At 37.7% G+C, this 18,467-nt stretch overlaps 1 protein-coding gene across 3 annotated transcripts in view; it reads left to right on the forward strand.

Moving 5' to 3' along the window:
* TPP2 (tripeptidyl peptidase 2) overlaps window positions 1-18,467 on the forward strand; it is a 90,976-nt gene that overhangs the window by 43,814 nt on the left and 28,695 nt on the right. For 2 of the 3 annotated variants that reach the window (XM_049867664.1, XM_049867666.1), the window contains exons 17-24: window positions 2,940-3,094; window positions 4,285-4,401; window positions 4,637-4,737; window positions 6,183-6,279; window positions 6,980-7,117; window positions 9,455-9,699; window positions 9,962-10,040; window positions 11,808-11,846. In XM_049867664.1, the coding sequence (XP_049723621.1) occupies window positions 2,940-3,094; window positions 4,285-4,401; window positions 4,637-4,737; window positions 6,183-6,279; window positions 6,980-7,117; window positions 9,455-9,699; window positions 9,962-10,040; window positions 11,808-11,846 (971 nt within the window). The remainder of the gene's footprint in view (window positions 1-2,939; window positions 3,095-4,284; window positions 4,402-4,636; window positions 4,738-6,182; window positions 6,280-6,979; window positions 7,118-9,454; window positions 9,700-9,961; window positions 10,041-11,807; window positions 11,847-18,467) is intronic. The other variant, XM_049867665.1, reaches the window with a different exon arrangement.

Consider the following 18,467-nt stretch of genomic DNA (forward strand, 5'->3'; position numbering starts at 1 on the left):
AAAGAAATTGGAAGTTTACAAAGTTTCGCCTTAGCGTCTCCAGTATTTTGAGGGTCAAGATGATTGCTACAGACAGTGTTATTAAATTATATGTTGCAGTCCTATTAGAATAATCATGTCATTCTTTATATGAGGTTGTGGATATAGCATACTTTCTTTCACAAATTATATTTCCTAATCACAAAATTCAGAAATCAGTATGGAAGTGGGAATGTATGCTATCATGTTTCACTCACGTTGGTGGGAGAAAATGAATGTAAGTAATTAAAAAATGTCACCTATTTAAATTGATGATCAACATTTATTGAATACTCATTGTACTTGGGCAGTCTGCTAGGCACTTGACATAGGTTGTCTCATCTGTTCCCCATCAGAGTCCTATGAGGTAGGCAGGTGGGTGCCATTATTATTATACACATTTATATTTCACGGAGGAATGTATTTTTGTTCTTATATGTAAATGCATGTGTGTGGGCTCTGAGAGTTTATGCTAAATGAAATCACGTTGTGTGAGACCTGATTTGGGAGGAGCTGGTTGTCTTTGTGGTTTTCCATACCATCTTCTGGTCCTCCATATATATGCAGTTCATCTTATCTGTCACTGGAGTATCACTGAAATTCTGCATGTTTCATATTTTATGTAACTGGATAATGGTGAAATAATAGTAAAAGCCAGGAGTCAGAGCAACTAATTGAACAGGGTCCTGCATAGCCCAGTAATTGGGACATCAGATAACACTGGAGCTCTTATAGCATGGATAGCCTTCTGAGGATGATCCGGGGTCAGACTGTGTGCCTTCACCTAACATCTTTTTGCGTACCATCTATATGCCAGGCCCTTTTCTGAGGGCTGAGGTGGTGAACTAGATAAAGACCCCACTCCCAAAGGCGTTTTCTCCTAGGAAGTGCCTTAGAACATCTAGTCCAAACCCACTATTTTGCAGTTAAGGGTACCTGGGTGGTTTTTTTTATGGGTAAGGAGACTACATGGAGTGGTGGAAAGGACACAGGCTTCGCAGATGGACAGTCTGGGTTCAGATTCAGACTCTGCCATACACTTAATGTTTACTTTGGGCAAGTTTCTTAACTCTCAGTGTCTCTATTTCAACTAAAAATACTGTTTGTAGGCTAGTGTAAGGATTAGAGGAGCCCTGGTGGTGCAGCAGTTAACTGCTCAGCTGCTACCAGAAAAGTCAGTGTTTCAAACCCACCAGCTGCTCTGCGGGAGAAAGCCATGACAGTCTGCTTCAGTAAAGATTACAGCCTTGGAAACCCTGTGGGGCAGTCTTACTCTGTCCTATACAGTTGCTATGAGTTGGAATCAACTCAGTGGCAACGAGTGGTAGGTAGTAAGGATTAGAGATTTTATAAAGCACCGGATACATAGCATATCCACGTTGAGATTGCACCCACTCCTCACTTAGCGATATGGTTAAGTTCCAGAGACAGGCCCTTATGCGAAAATTGACATTATGCAAAAGTGAAGGATTTTGTTTTTTCTTTCTAGTTTCAGACTGTCCATTTGTCTAGGTTTTTTTAACTTAGAAAATACGATCATAGAAATAATAACAGCAAAGATTTACTGATGTGGTTATCACTCTGATGAGTCCAAACCAAAAACCCATTGCCAGAGGCAGTCGTCACAGAGGAGGCTGGTCCCGCACAGCAGCTGGACGTGGGGGAGCGGAGGGCGAGGGGCAGCGCAGCCCACCGTCCCAGAGGCCACCCAGAGACCCTCATGGGAGGGGACGCTCTACAGCCTGTGCCGCCACGCGTGCCGCCTTGTTGATGTTTAAAGTAGATAGTAGAGTTTTTACTCTTACCATAAAAGTGCAATGCCGGGTAACAAGATTGTCGATAAGTGAGCAGTGTGTGTCCATTTATGTACTTGACAGCTGGCTGGGGATTAGAGTCGGAGTGCTGTGTCACATAGCGCCCCTCGGGATTGTACAACACAGTTGTCCTGGTGAAATGCAGACTGATGGTACGAATGGAAACCTGTGATTAACTCACATTAAATGTCATATTTGCTTAGTGGTAAATTTGAGTAATTATAATGCCCTAATTACGGTTTGCTTAGATTGGTCTTAAAAATCACTGTTTTTTCTTTTTAGTAAGAGTGTATCTGATGACCTAGAACATAAGTAGCTCAGAAGCATTTAGCAGGCTTAGATTAGAAATACAGTAATTCCAATTTCAGATAACTAGAAGTACTGTCACTGCAGCAGATTTTATATTCTTAGCGATTGATTAGTGTCAAAGACCTATGTGCCAGCCTGCTCTTGTGGAGCAGAGAATCGAGCCTTTCCTTGTAGTGCCCTTAAATTAGAGCAGGTATTCTTTAAAGAAGTGGTTCATCTTCTTCCACATCCATCTCGGCTTACCTGCAGCTCCACCTGAGAACAAAGCGAAGCGTACGTAGTTCTGTTGGTCATATTTTCTAGAAACAAAAGGGATCAAGAGGCAGAGACTAGGAAAAGTTATCCGTGAAGTTGAATAAATGCTAATGGAATTTAGGCATGTTAACAAGTAGAGATTTCCAAAATTGCAATGCTCTTTATCATGAGTCGATTGGTTTTCCATCAAAACCAGAGGAAAAGTTTAGAGGTGGGAGGAATTTTAAAAAGACCCCTCATTGAGGTGATTGTGTCTGCTTTTACCTGGATCGCTTGCTGTTCCATGGTGGCTGCAGCACATTGGTTCTTCCTTTTAATACTGATTTACTTACTATCCGTAGCTGTATCTTGTTCCCTTTTAGCTATAGAAGGTATCCATGTATGCGTAGCTGTGTGTCCATAAATAAAAATCTATTTTTATGGAAAAATACAGAAAGTATTTGAATATATCATTTTGTCCTTGATACATTATTCCCTAAACAAGTAAGCAGAAAACCATTTTATGTCAGTTTTAAGTCTTTGCTTCTCCCCTTCTCATTTTAGAAGTCACGGTGTGTTCATGTTCTTCGGAGGTGTCAGCCAAGTTCGTTCTTCATGCAGTACAGCTTGTGAAGCAGAGGGCCTATCGAAGTCATGAGTTCTATAAGTTTTGTTCCCTTCCAGAAAAAGGAACACTGACCGAAGCTTTTCCTGTCTTAGTAAGTTTAAATAACATCTTAAATCCTAGAACAGCTTCTTTTCCTTTTAGTACTCTGGGCTTAGACTAAGTATTTGATTTTGGAGTATATATTCAGAATGCCTTGGGGCTGTATACTTCGTCAGTGCTGAATAAATGAAGTGGGAAGATAAGTAGTCTAATTAGGATACATGAGACAGTTGGAACTAAATATTATTCTTGATTGATTCAGTCAAAAAAGGTGCTAACCTGATTCTGACACCTTGTAATTTGAACCCTGATTGAGGTTGTTTCGTGTGAAGTGAGGTTGTTTCCTTATTTTAGGGCTTTTTTTGTGTTTCATTTGTTACTTTCTTACTGCCCTGTTATTGAGGATTGATGAGGTTAGATTGCTTAATGGGAAACTCCACTGCTTTGTCCCTGAATTACCTGGAATGTGGCGCATCTCCCTCTGCTCTGTTCTTACCTGTAGTGTTAGGTGATGACCAGGTCTTCCCCTGCAGATTGTAAATGTACGATGCTCTTTCTTAAACTTGGTGCCTTGTGTGGTTAGTTGGTTGTCTGATCCTCCCCATGTCTTGTAGTTTCTGATGACTTCCACTTGTGTGCTGGTATGTGTCAGTGTTATGTGATTCATCTTCTTAAATTTTTTAGTACCCCGGTGACTGGTAGACTGAAAACTCAGTGCCAGGGAGAACTGTGCCTCCTTTTTTTTTTTTTTCTCTCTCTCTCTTTTTTAAAATAGGGAGAATGATGTAAGTGATCATAATGTTATTTTGCTTGGTTTGCCCGGCAGCTCCGAGCCTAAAACTCAACTGTGGCTATTGAATATGCCTTACAAAGCTGTGATATCTTTTCTCTTGGCATCATTCTTAAATGTTTTTCCTTTGGTTCTGATTTTTTATTCTAATTTGTTTCTCACTGTTACTGTGTATACTCTCAAAAACTGCCTCAGATATTTTATGACAAGCAAGAAATATAGGATAATGAGTCGATAATTGTGTGTATTTAAATCCTGGATGCAACTAGATTTATATATGGTTTATATAACAGCAAGCGTAGCTGGAAAAAAGTTCTCCGTATTTTCTTGCTGTACAAAGAGGAAAAGTTTAAAGCATAGAATTGCTCTGAAACACCCAATATTTATATCCTATAACTTGAGGGACAATGAGAAAAAAGTTTTACATATTTATTTTTTATTTTTATTTGCAGGGTGGGAAAGCAATTGAATTCTGCATTGCTCGTTGGTGGGCAAGTCTTAGTGATGTCAATATTGATTATACCATTTCCTTCCATGGGATAGTTTGTACTGCTCCTCAGTTAAATATTGTAAGTTCCGTGACCTTTCCATCCTTTTTAATGTCTTTTATTTGTACTGTTAAAAAATAACCTCGTTAGTTGGATTTAAACTTAAATAGAGAATTTACCTATGGTTCTGAAAAGAACAGTAGTCTTTGTTTTCAGGGATGCTTATAAAGTTTGTATTAGAAATACAAAATATTGTTTAAAATACAGTTTATTTTAACGCCGTTTAATAAACTAATTTGATAAATTTCCTTTGTAGCACGCTTCAGAAGGAATCAACCGCTTTGACGTTCAGTCCTCGTTGAAATATGAAGATCTGGCTCCCTGCATAACTCTGAAGAGCTGGGTCCAAACACTGCGGTATCATTATTTACAGACTATAAAAGCTAACTGTTGATTGTGGGGGTGTCTCTTATACTCTTTGAAAAGAGTCATTTTTCTTAAATCGATCTGAATGCTGGAGGTGAAAAATCAGTTCGTGACTTCCCAGACTAGAAATCCTCCTGAGTCTCTGGGAGACAGCCCCGGCAGCAGCATCCGGCTGCTGACCAGTAAGGTTAAGGGTGGAAGATCACAGTAGTTGATCCCAGTCATGACTCACTACGGCCGGTGGATTATTGAATTATTTCTTGCCAAAAAAATGGCAGCACTGTCTCCGATTTTATTTTGTAAATACGTACCCAATCATTTTGAGAAACTTGCAACACTGGCAAGTATTGCACTGGTAATACTTTTTTATTGAATGGTGGGAACTTCAGTAGTCCAATGTCTGTGCCCTGCACCACCCGCTTTTATAAAGCAGGACATCTGGCCTGTACTCAAAACACTCAACATGTTATAAAAACACCTGACTTTTATTGCTTAAACTGCTATTAACTTATATCAGCAGAAAGCCTATTAATAAGTGCATTGAGGTACTTAATTAGAGAATAAGGTGACCCAGTAATAGCTAAAAATATAAGTATAACGAACTCCCAAGTTTTGGAGGTATATCCAACTTGTAGTATCTTGATGTTTTCCCCCTTAAAAATTAGGACTGAATTTAGAGAAGCAGAATGTTACATTTTACTTTACATTTTTAACTGTACTGAAAACTTACCCAGTCTCTGTGCTCTTTTGTAAAATTTGTATTACAGTAATTTGCTTCAGAGAATTACTAAAAAAATTAAATAATACGTATGTAGAGTGCTTGGCATGTCACCTGGCATGTAGTAAGCACCAGTGTGATGCCTGTTGTGACCTGTGCTGTGAATGTATGCGGCACCCCTCTACAGTTGGGGTATGAAGGAGACAGGGTCAGAACCTGTTGTTCACACTGCTGGGGATTCTTTCAGTTCTAGCATTGGGATTTTGTTAACAGCTATCTGCTGATATCCAAAAATGTTTTTTTCATGACAAGTTGTTATTTTTATAACGATATTTATTGCATAATTTGAACTGTATATATTGCCTTAGTTTAGTCAGTAAAGACTAAATAAAAAGCACCTTAGTGATTAAAATAATATAAAATATACTGAAAAAGACATTTTTAAGAATTTTCATTTGTCATTAGAATATCAAACCAAAAAACCCGTTGTCATTGAGTTGATTCCAACTCATAGCGACCCCGTAGGACAGAGTAGGACTGCCCCACAGGTTTTCCACGGACCAGCTAGTGGATTCGAACTGCTGACCTCTTGGTTAGCTCTTAACCACTGCACTACCAGAGCGCCCTTATTAGAATATATTGTGATTTTGTTAGCTGTAGTTTTGTCTTGTTAAATGAATATTTGAATCAAATCACTTATGCAATTGCCTTTTTACAGCCCAGTGAGTGCAAAAACAAAACCTTTAGGATCAAGAGATATTTTGCCAAATAATCGTCAACTTTATGAGATGATCCTGACATACAATTTTCATCAGGTAAGTGTTTGTGTAATAAGCTGTACTTTCACGTGAACTTTTGTGTCTTGTTTATGAATCATGGAATCTAAAATGGAAGGACCGTGTAAGTATCATTCAACCCTGAGCTTATAAATCCTAACTTAATAGTAATATGGTCTTCAGGCCTTCATTTTTGTATTCCCTGATAAGTTGGTTCAGTGTTACCAGGGGGGAAGTAGATGTCATGGAAATGCCAGATGCCTTATGACCATTCTACTGAATTCAGTTGGTTTCTGTGAGGCAGGCGTTGAAACGGTAAAAGATCAAAGTAGTTATTGAGTGGAATGAGTGGAAAGGTAGGTAGAGCAGTGTGAGTGTTGGATCCAGGCGCTTATGTAGCATCAGTAAGATCTCAGAGGCACTCTTACTGAATCAAAATATGAGTTTGGTTTTAATGGTTAAGATTATTGATTTCAGTGAATTGTCAAATTTCAATTTTATAAAGTAGTAAGAAGTCCTAAGAACGTGTATTGCTTTATTAATGAATAAATAGCTAGGTTTACGTTTTTAAAAGTTTGTAAAATAGCAGGCGTGCCTTTTCTTAGTGCTGAAATACTGAATGTTCTGTTTTAAAAGTTACTTACCATATGAAAACATTACTTGTATTTAAAAAGTCTTATGTCAGTGACAGTATTAGAAATATGTAAAGCATGTCAATTAATCATTCTTTTTTCTGTAGCCCAAGAGTGGGGAAGTAACTCCAAGCTGCCCGCTACTTTGCGAATTGTTATATGAATCAGAATTTGACAGCCAACTGTGGATTATTTTTGACCAGAACAAAAGACAGATGGGTTCAGGCGATGCTTACCCACATCAGGTATAAAGCTAGCAATGATTCTTAGAATTAACAGAAACGGTTTCCTGAACTACGAATCCTTGATTTCTTGTTATGGTGCTCCTATTTAAAAAAAAAAACAAAACTGTGGTTTTGGTATTAATACTTTTATAAACCATTGGACGCTCAGTTGTTTGTTGTAGTTGTTGAACAGACTGTGACAACTGAATCACTTTTTAAGGAGGGGAGGACAAGGATGAGGCTTGCCGATACTGGTCAGCACAGCTTTTTATTTTTAGTGTTTCTCTTTCCTGTGCTCTGCTTCCGCCATCTGAAAGTTGAGAGCCAATCATAGAGATACGTAAGCAGTTAGAAGCAACCCCAAGAGTGAACTGGATAGAGAGAGCACTAGCAGCAGTGGTCAGGTGGCCGTGAGAGCCTCTTGTGCTGACTCTCTCGCCAGGAGAACGTGGATTACGGAAGCATCTTCCTGAGTACTTTGGGGCTTTGTTTAGTTTATTTGCTCTTCTTACCTCTAAATTTTTTACACAGTATTTTTTTAGCTGCAGCTGATGTACCTACTTTATATGAACTTTATTTGAAATATGAACTGTTTTGCTTTCAGTAGGTGATTTAACTCCAGTGACTATATTGTCGTTTGTATGGTTTTGATTGTTTTATATTGTGTCCCACCCGCTTTTTGTCGTTAGCTGCTGTGACATATTTGGCCTCAAGGAGATTATCAAATCCTGTGTATTCATGCAGGAATACCACTTTTTATTTAAGACCTTTTTTTATTGTTAATATTTCTCATTAATCCTATCTTTAAAATAGCCTCCTTCAATGCAGCCCTGGGAACCATCTGTAGGTTAGTTGAAATTTTCAGTGTTCATGAGTAGCAGACTTTGAGCTTTGGTTAAAATAATTTAGATGTTTCTTAAACAATAAGGCCTAAATTACTTTATATACCCTTGTTGTCGTTGTTGTTAGTTTGTTGAGTTGGCCCCTGACTTGTGGTGACCCTGTATGTGCAGAGTAGAACTGCTCCATAGGGTTGTCGAGGCTGTGGCCTTTGGGAAGCAGATCTCCAGGCCTCTCTTCCAAGGCGCTCCTGGGTGGGTTGGACTGCCAGCCTTTCGGCGGGTAGTTGAGCACTTAAATGTTGGCACCGCATAGAGACTCCTGTGTACCCTTAGCATCAGTAACATAGGAAAGAAAGGGCGGGGAGGGCAGGAAGAAGCAAACAGAGACTCCTGCTAGGAGGGGAGAATCCAAGGTCTTAGCAGAAGTTAGAAGCGAATTTGGTAACTTTGTTTTTTTAAGAAAAATCACCTCTTATTTACATAATTATTGGACAGTTTAAAGATCACTTAAGGTAGTGTCTTCAGTTTATTTATCAGTACTTACCAGTTTATTTCTGCATTGCATAACTGTGTGGTGAGCCCCTACTATGTGCTCAGCACTGTGCCTTGGCACTGTTATGTTGAAGGAAAAACATTCTTTTAATCATATAATTGAGGGGAATTTTATGCTTGGTTGAAATATTATTACAAAGAAGGAGATATTTCCCGTAACATTTATAATTCTTTGTTGAATAATATAACGAACATAATAATTTGTACACCCCCCCTTAGTCATTCAAGGAATCTTTTTTTTTTAAACAAGCAGTCACTTCTCCTCAATACAGACTGGATTACTTCCCTGCCATTACTCTGGTTTCTTTTACCATTTCCTCAGAAAAAAACCACTCAGGCAGAATACAGCCTCCCATCCTCTTGAACACGTTAACCAGAGGGAGCAGCAGAGTAGATCTGTAGTCCTTGTTCTCTGTTGGCTTCCTCACTTTCCTGTCTCCATCAAGGACCGTGGCGTTTTGGTTAGCATGTGAGATGACCAGAAGCCGTGCGTATATACACAGCGTGTGTGTTTATCTTACACTAACCAACGCTATGTTTTATTATTTCTTTGCCAGCCGTGGTTCCTTTTGCTTATTTTTGGCAGCATTTGGTACATGTTGTTGAGGACCCACAACTAGAAAATTCTTGCTATTACTACTCTCAAACAGGCTGATTTAGCTAAAAGTATGGGATTATTCTGTAGTTGAGGAAAGAAACGAGGGCTTTGTATTCAGACCTGACTTCTCTGCCTGGTCTTACCTTGGGGAGTCTGTGTACTGTCCCTGAATCCCGTCCCCCTCTTCCCCACCCCGTCACCTGCAAAATAACGACTTCGTTTGTATGTAAATATTCATCTAGCACCCTGCACTGTACCTCCTATACGGTGAGGGCTCTGTAATGGTAATTGTTCCTGTTTATTCTGTACTGTGATTTTAGTTTACTTGGTTAAACCTTACTCTCCCCAAATGTTTTTCTTTTTTAGTACTCTCTGAAACTGGAGAAAGGAGATTATACGGTTCGACTACAGATTCGGCATGAGCAAATCAGTGATTTGGAACGTCTTAAAGATCTTCCGTTTATTGTTTCTCATAGGTTGTCTAATACCTTGAGCTTAGATATTCACGAAACTCATAGCCTTGCCCTTCTAGGAAAGAAGAAGTCCAACAATTTGACCTTGCCGCCCAGATACAACCAGCCGTTCTTTGTTACCTCCTTACCTGACGATAAGTAAGTGATCACTTTCCTTGTACTTACTGCTCATTTTATATGCTGTAATCTTTTAATGTTAGTTTGTTACATTAGACCAAACCTTTATACTGTTTCATCATTGTTTTTATTTTAGTCAGATTATTTCTCCCTTTGATTTTTGAAGCCTTACGTATGAGATTCATTTCAGAATTGAATTGTTTTGATTTGATTCCCCTTAATTATCTTTGTGAAATTTTTTCTTTTGTTACTCCCCCCCGCCCCTTTTCAATTTTCTTTCTAGAATACCTAAAGGAGCAGGACCTGGATGCTACCTTACGGGGTCCTTAACATTGTCAAAGACCGAACTTGGAAAGAAAGCTGTAAGTACTAGTTTTTTTCCCTACTGGAATTACCCTGTGCCAAAATTTCTGCTTCTTTAAAGATGGGACTTAATTTCACTTTCAGAATGGGTAAAAAAGAAAATATACCTGGAGAAAAATTTAATAGGTTTTTCCCAGGTTACCAATACAGGTTTATTAATATTTGATTGTATTTTAAAATGTGTCTATTTTAAAAATATTTAGTATTCTTTTTCTCCAGGCTAAGTACTCTGACCCTGAACCTTTCCTACCCTGCATGACTAACATACTTGAACTTTTTGTGAAACGTGTCCTTTTGTACATAGGTTCAAATCAAACTTGGCTTAAGTATATGGCATGTTTACCACTAGAGCATTTTATAGAATTTTGGCCAGCAGTCTTTTGGGTATCAGAATTTACTTGTGTTGCTTCTAAAACTACTTAAAACAATAATTAGTAATGAACAGCGTTTCTCATACAGACCATTCTCATTGGAATTTTGCATAATTATCTAGATAAATATAATCTATTCTTTTGGCATTGCCTTTTATAGTTTCAAAAGTATGCTTTTTGTTAAAAGCATGGTTCTGTCTTCTATTTAGAGATAAATGTGACACTTTTTGGGTAGGTACCTGTTCTGGTTTTCAGTCGCACTTTCATTTAAAAAATTATTAGTATGATGGTGTATAATCACCTTTTATTGTATGTCATTATGTGTTAGCTCAGTGCCAGTAAACATTGCCTTTCTTCGTATTGCCTTTCTTTCTATTAGTTTTTATGAAGTCCTGTAAGTCGGCTACCTATGGCCAGAATCTGTAAAACCTGTTACCAAAATGAACAAGGCTCATCTGTCTTCAAAATTATATTTATTTCTTGCCACTGTTGAACCAACGGTCATTTATTCACTGCCACGGAAGCATAACTTGGGGATTTGGGGCTTTAGGAAAAGTTGTTTCTTGACTTTTCTTGAATCTCATGTCCATTTATCATATTTATATATGCAGACTTTTGTATACTTGGAAGTAAATCAGTAGTTAATGGTACTGGAATTCATAGATGCACTGATTTAAGAAACCCGGGGACTTTCTTCTTGTAGATTTCATTTGATGGGAAGCATAGCTGCCAGTCTTGTTTTTTCACCCAGGTGTCTCTTGTGAGGAGTATCACAGGAAAGTATTGTTACTAAAAGTACCCTTTCAAGCAGTTCAGAAATGGATACTACTTCTGATTATTCTTTCAGGGATAGTTGTGGAACTATAGCTATTATTTATCAGGATAGGTTTTCTTGGGAGAGAGCTATCCAGTTAATTATAATTTCCATCTTATTGTTAATTTAATCATACCTTGGTAGTTTGCATTTCTTGTGTTTTCAGTAGTTTAGAAAGTAGCAGTGTAATTTTACTTCACTTTGACTTTCACAGTGCTTTAAATGATAACTTTTTTATAAGAATGCATAGGCGTGCATGATTGTGGTGATGTCTTTTAAAATCAGACTTGGTAGGCAATCGGCTAACTTTAATGTTTTCAAAAATGTTTTGATAACTGAATTTTTAAAATAAATAGCTGAATAACGTTTACCATTAGGAATAACATATGTCATTAAGAAAATGAACATGACAATATTGCTTTCTTTAAAAGCCTGCCATTTGGATCATAGACTTGACCCTTCTGAGTACTGTGACACAGACAGGTGGAACGTAAACTGAGAGAAACGTTTAGACAGAGGTGGTGTCTCCGTCCTGTGTAGATCATGCATGTTTTCTTACAGAATGTCATTCTAACTCCCAGGGGCAGTCTGCAGCAAAACGACAAGGAAAATTTAAAAAGGTACTGATCGTTAGTTCTTTAAAAAGATATCTTAAAAACCTTATCTGCATATTAGTTCAACTTTTTTTCTGTTACCATTATAAAGCTTTAAAAAAAAAGAAAAAAATCCCCTTACTTTTCTTTTAATTCTGCAGTGTAATGCTCCTTAGCTATACCTGCAATCAGTGTGGGTAAACTGCTTTTTTAAAGGTTTTTTTTTTTTTTTTCACCATAAATTGCTGGAAGAACGTTTTACATGTGGTTTACATGTGTATAGAAAAAAATTTAATGCTATTTCTTAGTACAAACATGACACCAAATAACAGTATTTGAAATTTTGCCTATTTAAAATCCTGTAGAAAAATGTGATTATTTAGCTATACAGGCCGGATTCCTTAGTTATTTTTAAAGTCTAAAAATAAAAACGTTCCTAAATTGAATGAGTTAATTAATAAAGTATTCCAGCTTTTTGAAGTGAAAATTTATTCCCTGCTCTTGAAACTTTTAGTTCTGAAAGGCCAGAGACAAAAACAGCAGTGGACCTGGAACAGGAATGAGGGCTACTGACCAGAAATTATAAACTAGCTAAAGCAGAAGTTTTAGCATATAGTGAAAGCTTGAACGGATTTTAAAACCATAACTAGTAAGTGGTTTGTTAGCTTTCCCTGCAGATTGTCAGGCAATCCTTGATTGGCTGCTAGAGCCAATTTATCTCAGAAAAGAAAAAGCCTAGTTTTCAGTAAATTTTAGGGAAAAGAGTACCTGTTTGTATTTGAGGAGCTTTCTGGGGAAGAGCTGCTGGCATCCTGCAGCATTTTAGTGATTTCTGGCATTCAGGCAGGAATTATTGTAACGAAAATGGGAGAATTCCTATTTTAAGGTAAAAGAATGGAACTCGGGATCATTTTAAAATAGATGGAATTTTTTCACTAAAATGACTTCTGAAATGTCCGCATTATTAAGCGTAAGCACTTCAGTAAACTACTAGGAATCGTCTCTCTGGGTAAAGGAGTATCTGCTCCTCTCTAAGCCAATATTTCTCAACTGTCTCAACCCATTTGTGGGCCATGATAGAACATGACCAGCTTTAAAAATAAAATAAGCAGAAAATGTCAGTTCATTAGACATTTTATGTATATATGTTTTGGGTGTGGTGAAGACAGTTTGAAAGCCTTTATCCTGGAGAAAAAGGAGAAGGTATGCTAGGAACCCATTAAAATAAAAGGCATATACCGTGGAAGCCATAGTTTTTTGTTTTTTTGTTTTCCTTTTATATATTCTAGGAGCCCGGGTGGCATTGTGGTTAAGAGCTTGGCTGCTAACCAAAAGGTCAGCAGTTTGAATCCACCAGCCATTCTTTGGGAACCCTCTGGGGCAGTTCTACTCTGCTCTGTAGGATCACTATGAGTCACAACCGGCTTGATGGCCATGGGTTGCGTGGGTTATATACTCTGGCTGAGCTTTTGGAAGTATTGGTGGATTCCACTTGGATTAGGTCGTATGAGGTAGGAAGGAGAGCCCATGATGGTACAGTTAATGCACACAGCTGCTAAGTAAGAGGCTGGAGGTTCATGCCTACCCTGAGTCTCCTGAGAAGAAAGGCCTGGTGACATGCTTCCAGAAACATCGGCCACTGAAAACGCTGTGGAGCAGTTGTGCTTTGACATGCATGGGGTCACCATGAGTTGGAATCGACTCGACAGCAGGTGGTTTACTGTTGGAGAGCTAGGAAGGGATCAGATGAGTGGAAAGGTTATTACTTGATGATTAGAAAAGCTTTGTATGAAGAACTTGGCAGCTAGACCTTACCTCTGCTTGTTTCTCCCTATCTTCAGTAAAAGCAGAGCACGATAAATCTCTTATTTTAAAAATAATTGTAGTTTTATAACCACATTACAAAGAAAAAAGGTATACGTGTGTATGTATCTACTTGTATACATATGTTTATAGTTTTGTCTCTCTACATGTACATCTATTTAATGTGTATGTATATACATATATAGGAGTTCTGGTAGTGAAGTGGTAAAGCATTTGGCTGCTAGTCCAAAGGTCGGGGGTTCAAACCCACCAGCCGCTCCACAGGAGAAAGATCCGGCAGTCTGCTTGCATAAAGATTACAGCTTTGGAAACCCTATGGGGCAGTTCTACTCTGTCCTTAAGGATTGCTATGAGTTGGAATCAACTCAGCTGCAAGGAGTTTGGGTTTTGACACACACACACATACTTACATATATAATTGGTTAAAGAAAATACCACCAAGCGTTTTGTATGTAATCTTCAATTGATTTGTTCTCTGGGTTTCAGTGACGTTTGATTTGAAAACGTGTGTCACCCCTTTTTAAGTTCATTGTACTGTGAAAGAATATAGTTACTTTCAACAGATAATAGCCTTCAAATAGGGTTTTAATATTTAAAATATCTCGTGAGTTTTTGTAAAGCTATTACAGTTCTGAATTTATAGTTCTCAATAACTCAAGAACAAGGAAACTGCAGTTTTTGAAACAAAATTTGAGTGGTGATACGGTATTTTGCCCAAGGAATGGTTATTGGTTACGTGGGAAGATTTGACTTTGTAAATGATATAGTTCAATTTGAACATTGTTAAAATGCTTTGTAAAGAACTAGAATAATATATATATGTATTTTTTAATCTTAGTGTTAAGTATCGAGGACTCGGAAACCTTGGTGGCATAGTGGTTAAGTGCTACGGCTGTTAACCAAAGGGTTGGCAGTTGGAATCCACCAGGCGCCCTTTGGAAACTCTATGGGGCAGTTCTACTCTGTCCCGTAGGGTCGCTATGAGTCGGAATCGACTCGACAGCACTGGGTTTGGTTTTGGCATAGAGAACTCATCCTGCTCTGAAGATTCTTCTTGGCTGTGTTTAAAATATATTCAAAATTTCTCTAGTTGTAATGAGACAAAACCATTTTTTTTCAACTGTATGTTAAGATCTTGAGAAGTGAGTCGTAAAAATACTTCTTGACAAAAAGAACAGAAGAGCGTGGTAAAGCAAATGAAATAACTACATTTAGGAATTTCAGCTCTCATGTTTTCAATCTTAATATAAAAAATTCTTGTCCCGAAATATTTTTTAAGACCTTATTAGCATTTTAATTGCTAATTTGGTACATTTAATATATAAGACGCTATTTACAATAACTTGATTTTTCCTAAGCTCTTTGATCATAAACTTTCCCCGTGTCTGTTTTGCTTTTAGTGGTAAGTTTATGTTTGATATAATATGTGATTTCTTCCTATTTCGTAGAGGTCTTTGTTAGATTCCATTTTTAATCATAAATTAATTGCAATGGATTTCTCATTTTAAATTCAGTTCTGTTTTCTCTCTTCTGTACTAAAGCAGTAATGGCAGATGCCTTAGCTCTGAGTTTCAGAGGAGGAATTGTCTCATGACACGTAGGCTTCCTGAAGTGCTGTGCCCTCTGCCTAATAGAGCGAGGAGGCACGGGACACTAAAGAAGAGGCACACGCTGATTTTAAATTGAGTGTTGACCTGCAGGTATTTTCCTCCAGGCAATGTCTTTTCTTCGTAAAGAAGCACGGTTCCAAAGAAAGAATAGGTATATATCAACTAGAGTAATTGCCGGAGGCCTGTGTACCTTTAGTTCCTAAGTATGTTGTCTGTTCTGTACAGATGATACTGAAGCAGTTTCAGTAAGAATTTGGTGGTAGATTTTCAGCCCAGGTTTTGCAGAGTCCTTAGCTTGGCTTTGTCCAGGGCAGAGCCCACCACAGGAATGAACCTTAAGAAGGAGAAGAATGGTGGCAGGAGGCCTGAAAGAGCTAACCCAAGCAAAATTACATGTTTCCTTTTCCCAGTCTCATACTTGACATAAGACCTTTGTTTACAGCCTCTGGCTCCCTGACCTCAGAGGGAGAGAGTAGCACCTGATAGCTAGAAGTGGACTCCCGTGGTCCTTGTGCATTAAAGTGGTTTTATGTGCCTCAGTTGAGTCGTGTGGAAGTAGTCATTCTTCTGCGTTGGAATGCTATTGGAACTACAACAGTAGTTCCTAATATTGCTATTATTTTTTTTTATCTCAAAGTACAGATTAATTTTGAAAATTATGTAGACAGATGTATTTATGTAGGATTTATACCTAAATATCTTACTGAGGCGGGGGTGGGTGGGTTTGTAATCCTATTTTTTTTAGTTGACCTGTGGAAAGTTTTTTCTAGAATTACTGTGATTAAGGCAGTAAAAGTCTTTTAGGTAACATAATTTGTTGCAATTTTAGAAATTTTGTTAATTAAAATAAATATAAGATTTTAATTTAGCATTTTTAATATCAGCCTGAAGATAGAATTTGAGAATTGGCTTAATAAATAATGACTTAATTCAGGACATCAGTTATTGTGTCAAAAACAGATCCAGCATGTATCAAATTCACATGATAAGATAGCAGGTGATTTCATTTCTCAGATTGTGTGTTAATTTTCATAAGTAAGGACTCAGGTGCCAGTAATTTTGGTAACAATAAAATACATGTAATTACACTCTATTTCCCTTCTCTTTAAAACAGAACCTCTGAAAGAATTATCTATACTTGTTCATTTACCCATTTACTATATATCCTTGTTCATTTACTCATTGACTCTATATCCTTGTTTATTTACTATCTGTACTTGTTCACTTACTCATTTACTATATATCCTTGTTCATTTACTCATTTACTATCCTTATTCATTTGCTCATTTACTCTATATCTTTGTTCATTTACTCATTTGCTCTCTGTACTTGTTCATTTACCCATTTACTCTATGTCCTCGTTCAGTTACTCTATATCTTTGTTCGTTTATTCATTTATTGTCTATACTTGTTCGTTTACTCATTTACTATCTTGTTCACGTACTCATTTACTGTCTATCCTTGTTCATTTACTCATTTACTATCTTGTTCACTTACTCATTTACTGTCTATCCTTGTTCATTTACTCATTTACTCTATATCCTTGTTCATTTACTCATTTACTATCTTGTTCACTTACTCATTTACTGTCTGTCCTTGTTCATTTACTCATTTACTCTATATCTTTTTTCATTTACTCATTTACTATCTTGTTCACTTACTCATTTACTGTCTATCCTTGTTCATTTACTCATTTACTGTATATCTTTGTTCATTTACCCATTCACTATCTGTACTTGTTCATTTACCCATTTACTATATATACCTTTTCATTTACTCTCACTCTTCAGCTCATTCTTAATTGGCTTTTACTCCTTACTATTCCAGGAAGACTGTTCTTTGAAGGTAACCAGCAACCTCTGTGCAGCCAAATATTAGTTACTCTTTCTCCCCACCTTACACCACCTCTCAGCAGCGGACATAGGTTAATGACTCTTTCTTTCTTAATGTTGGTTTTTCCTGAGGACTTCCACGATCCCAGATTCTTTTTGTTTTCTATCTTTCTCACTCTCAGGACTTCTAGTATTAGAATGCTTTGGACCAAGTCCTGGACTTAGTCTTTACTCCAGTTACTCTCTGACTGATCCTGTTCATCCTCATAGTTTCCAATGCCATCAATAAACCCTGTTGATGCTACTTCCGAAGAATATAGTTTGTATTAATTTTCTTCCATTTCTGCTGCGTATTCCTCAGTCCATACGGTGTTGGAATTTCTGGGTTTGTTTCCTAGCTTGTTTTCCTTTTCTGCTTTGCCCTCTACAATCCAGTCTCCAAATAGTATTGAGAGTTATTAAAAAGCAGCCAAAATTTTAATCAATGCAGTATCCACAGGCATTAAATGAAAAGCCCAAATCTTTAATCATGTCATATTGCCTTGGGTAAAAATTCCTCTCATAGGCTTATAGGATAAAATTTATGTTCCTTACCGTATTCTGTCAAGCCCTACTTCATGTGACTGCTGCCCACTTGTTCAGCGCATACAGTTGTGCTTGCCGTATACCAAGCTCAGGATTTCACATGTGCTGTCTTCCACGGTCAAACACTAATTCCTAGACTGGACGAGCTTCCACCTTTTTTTCAGGGCTCAGATCAGATACTGCTACCTCAGAGTGGCTTTCCATCACTACTTTAAATTGGCTCCCTTACCTTACCTCTTAAGGAACCATGGTGGCACTAGGGTTAAGCGTGCAACTGCTAACAGAAAGGTTGGTAATTTGAACTCACCCAGCGGCTCATCCGGAGAAAGACGTGGCAGTCTCCTTCATAAAGATGACAGCCTAGGAAGCCCTCTGGGCAGTTCTGATCTGTCACAGGGTGTCGCTGTGACAGCACCCAACAAGAACAAACACCACCACCTTCTAGTAGTCGCTCTCTATTCCTTTTATTCTACTTTATTTTCTTCGTATCATTTGTCACTATCTGAAATTGTTTATTAGATTTCTGTTGCCTGCCCCTCCCCGCTAGAATGTCCGTCCCATGATGGGGAGGAAGGGTCTTGCCTCTTTTGCCTTCACCTCTGTTAGAACATTACCTGGTGCATCACAGAGGCTCAGTAAATTCTTCTGAACGAAGACATAAATTTATCTAGAGAGAAGACGATTTAAAAAAAAAAATTATGTCCTCCACCTCTTAGATATAAAATATGAACGCACTCTCTACTTAATTTCTTAGTCACCTAGTGCTACTGTAACAGAAATACCACAAGCAGATGGCT

The sequence above is a fragment of the Elephas maximus genome, chromosome 23, assembly GCF_024166365.1.
Source record: "Elephas maximus indicus isolate mEleMax1 chromosome 23, mEleMax1 primary haplotype, whole genome shotgun sequence".
In the NCBI taxonomy this organism is placed as follows: Eukaryota; Metazoa; Chordata; class Mammalia; order Proboscidea; family Elephantidae; genus Elephas; species Elephas maximus.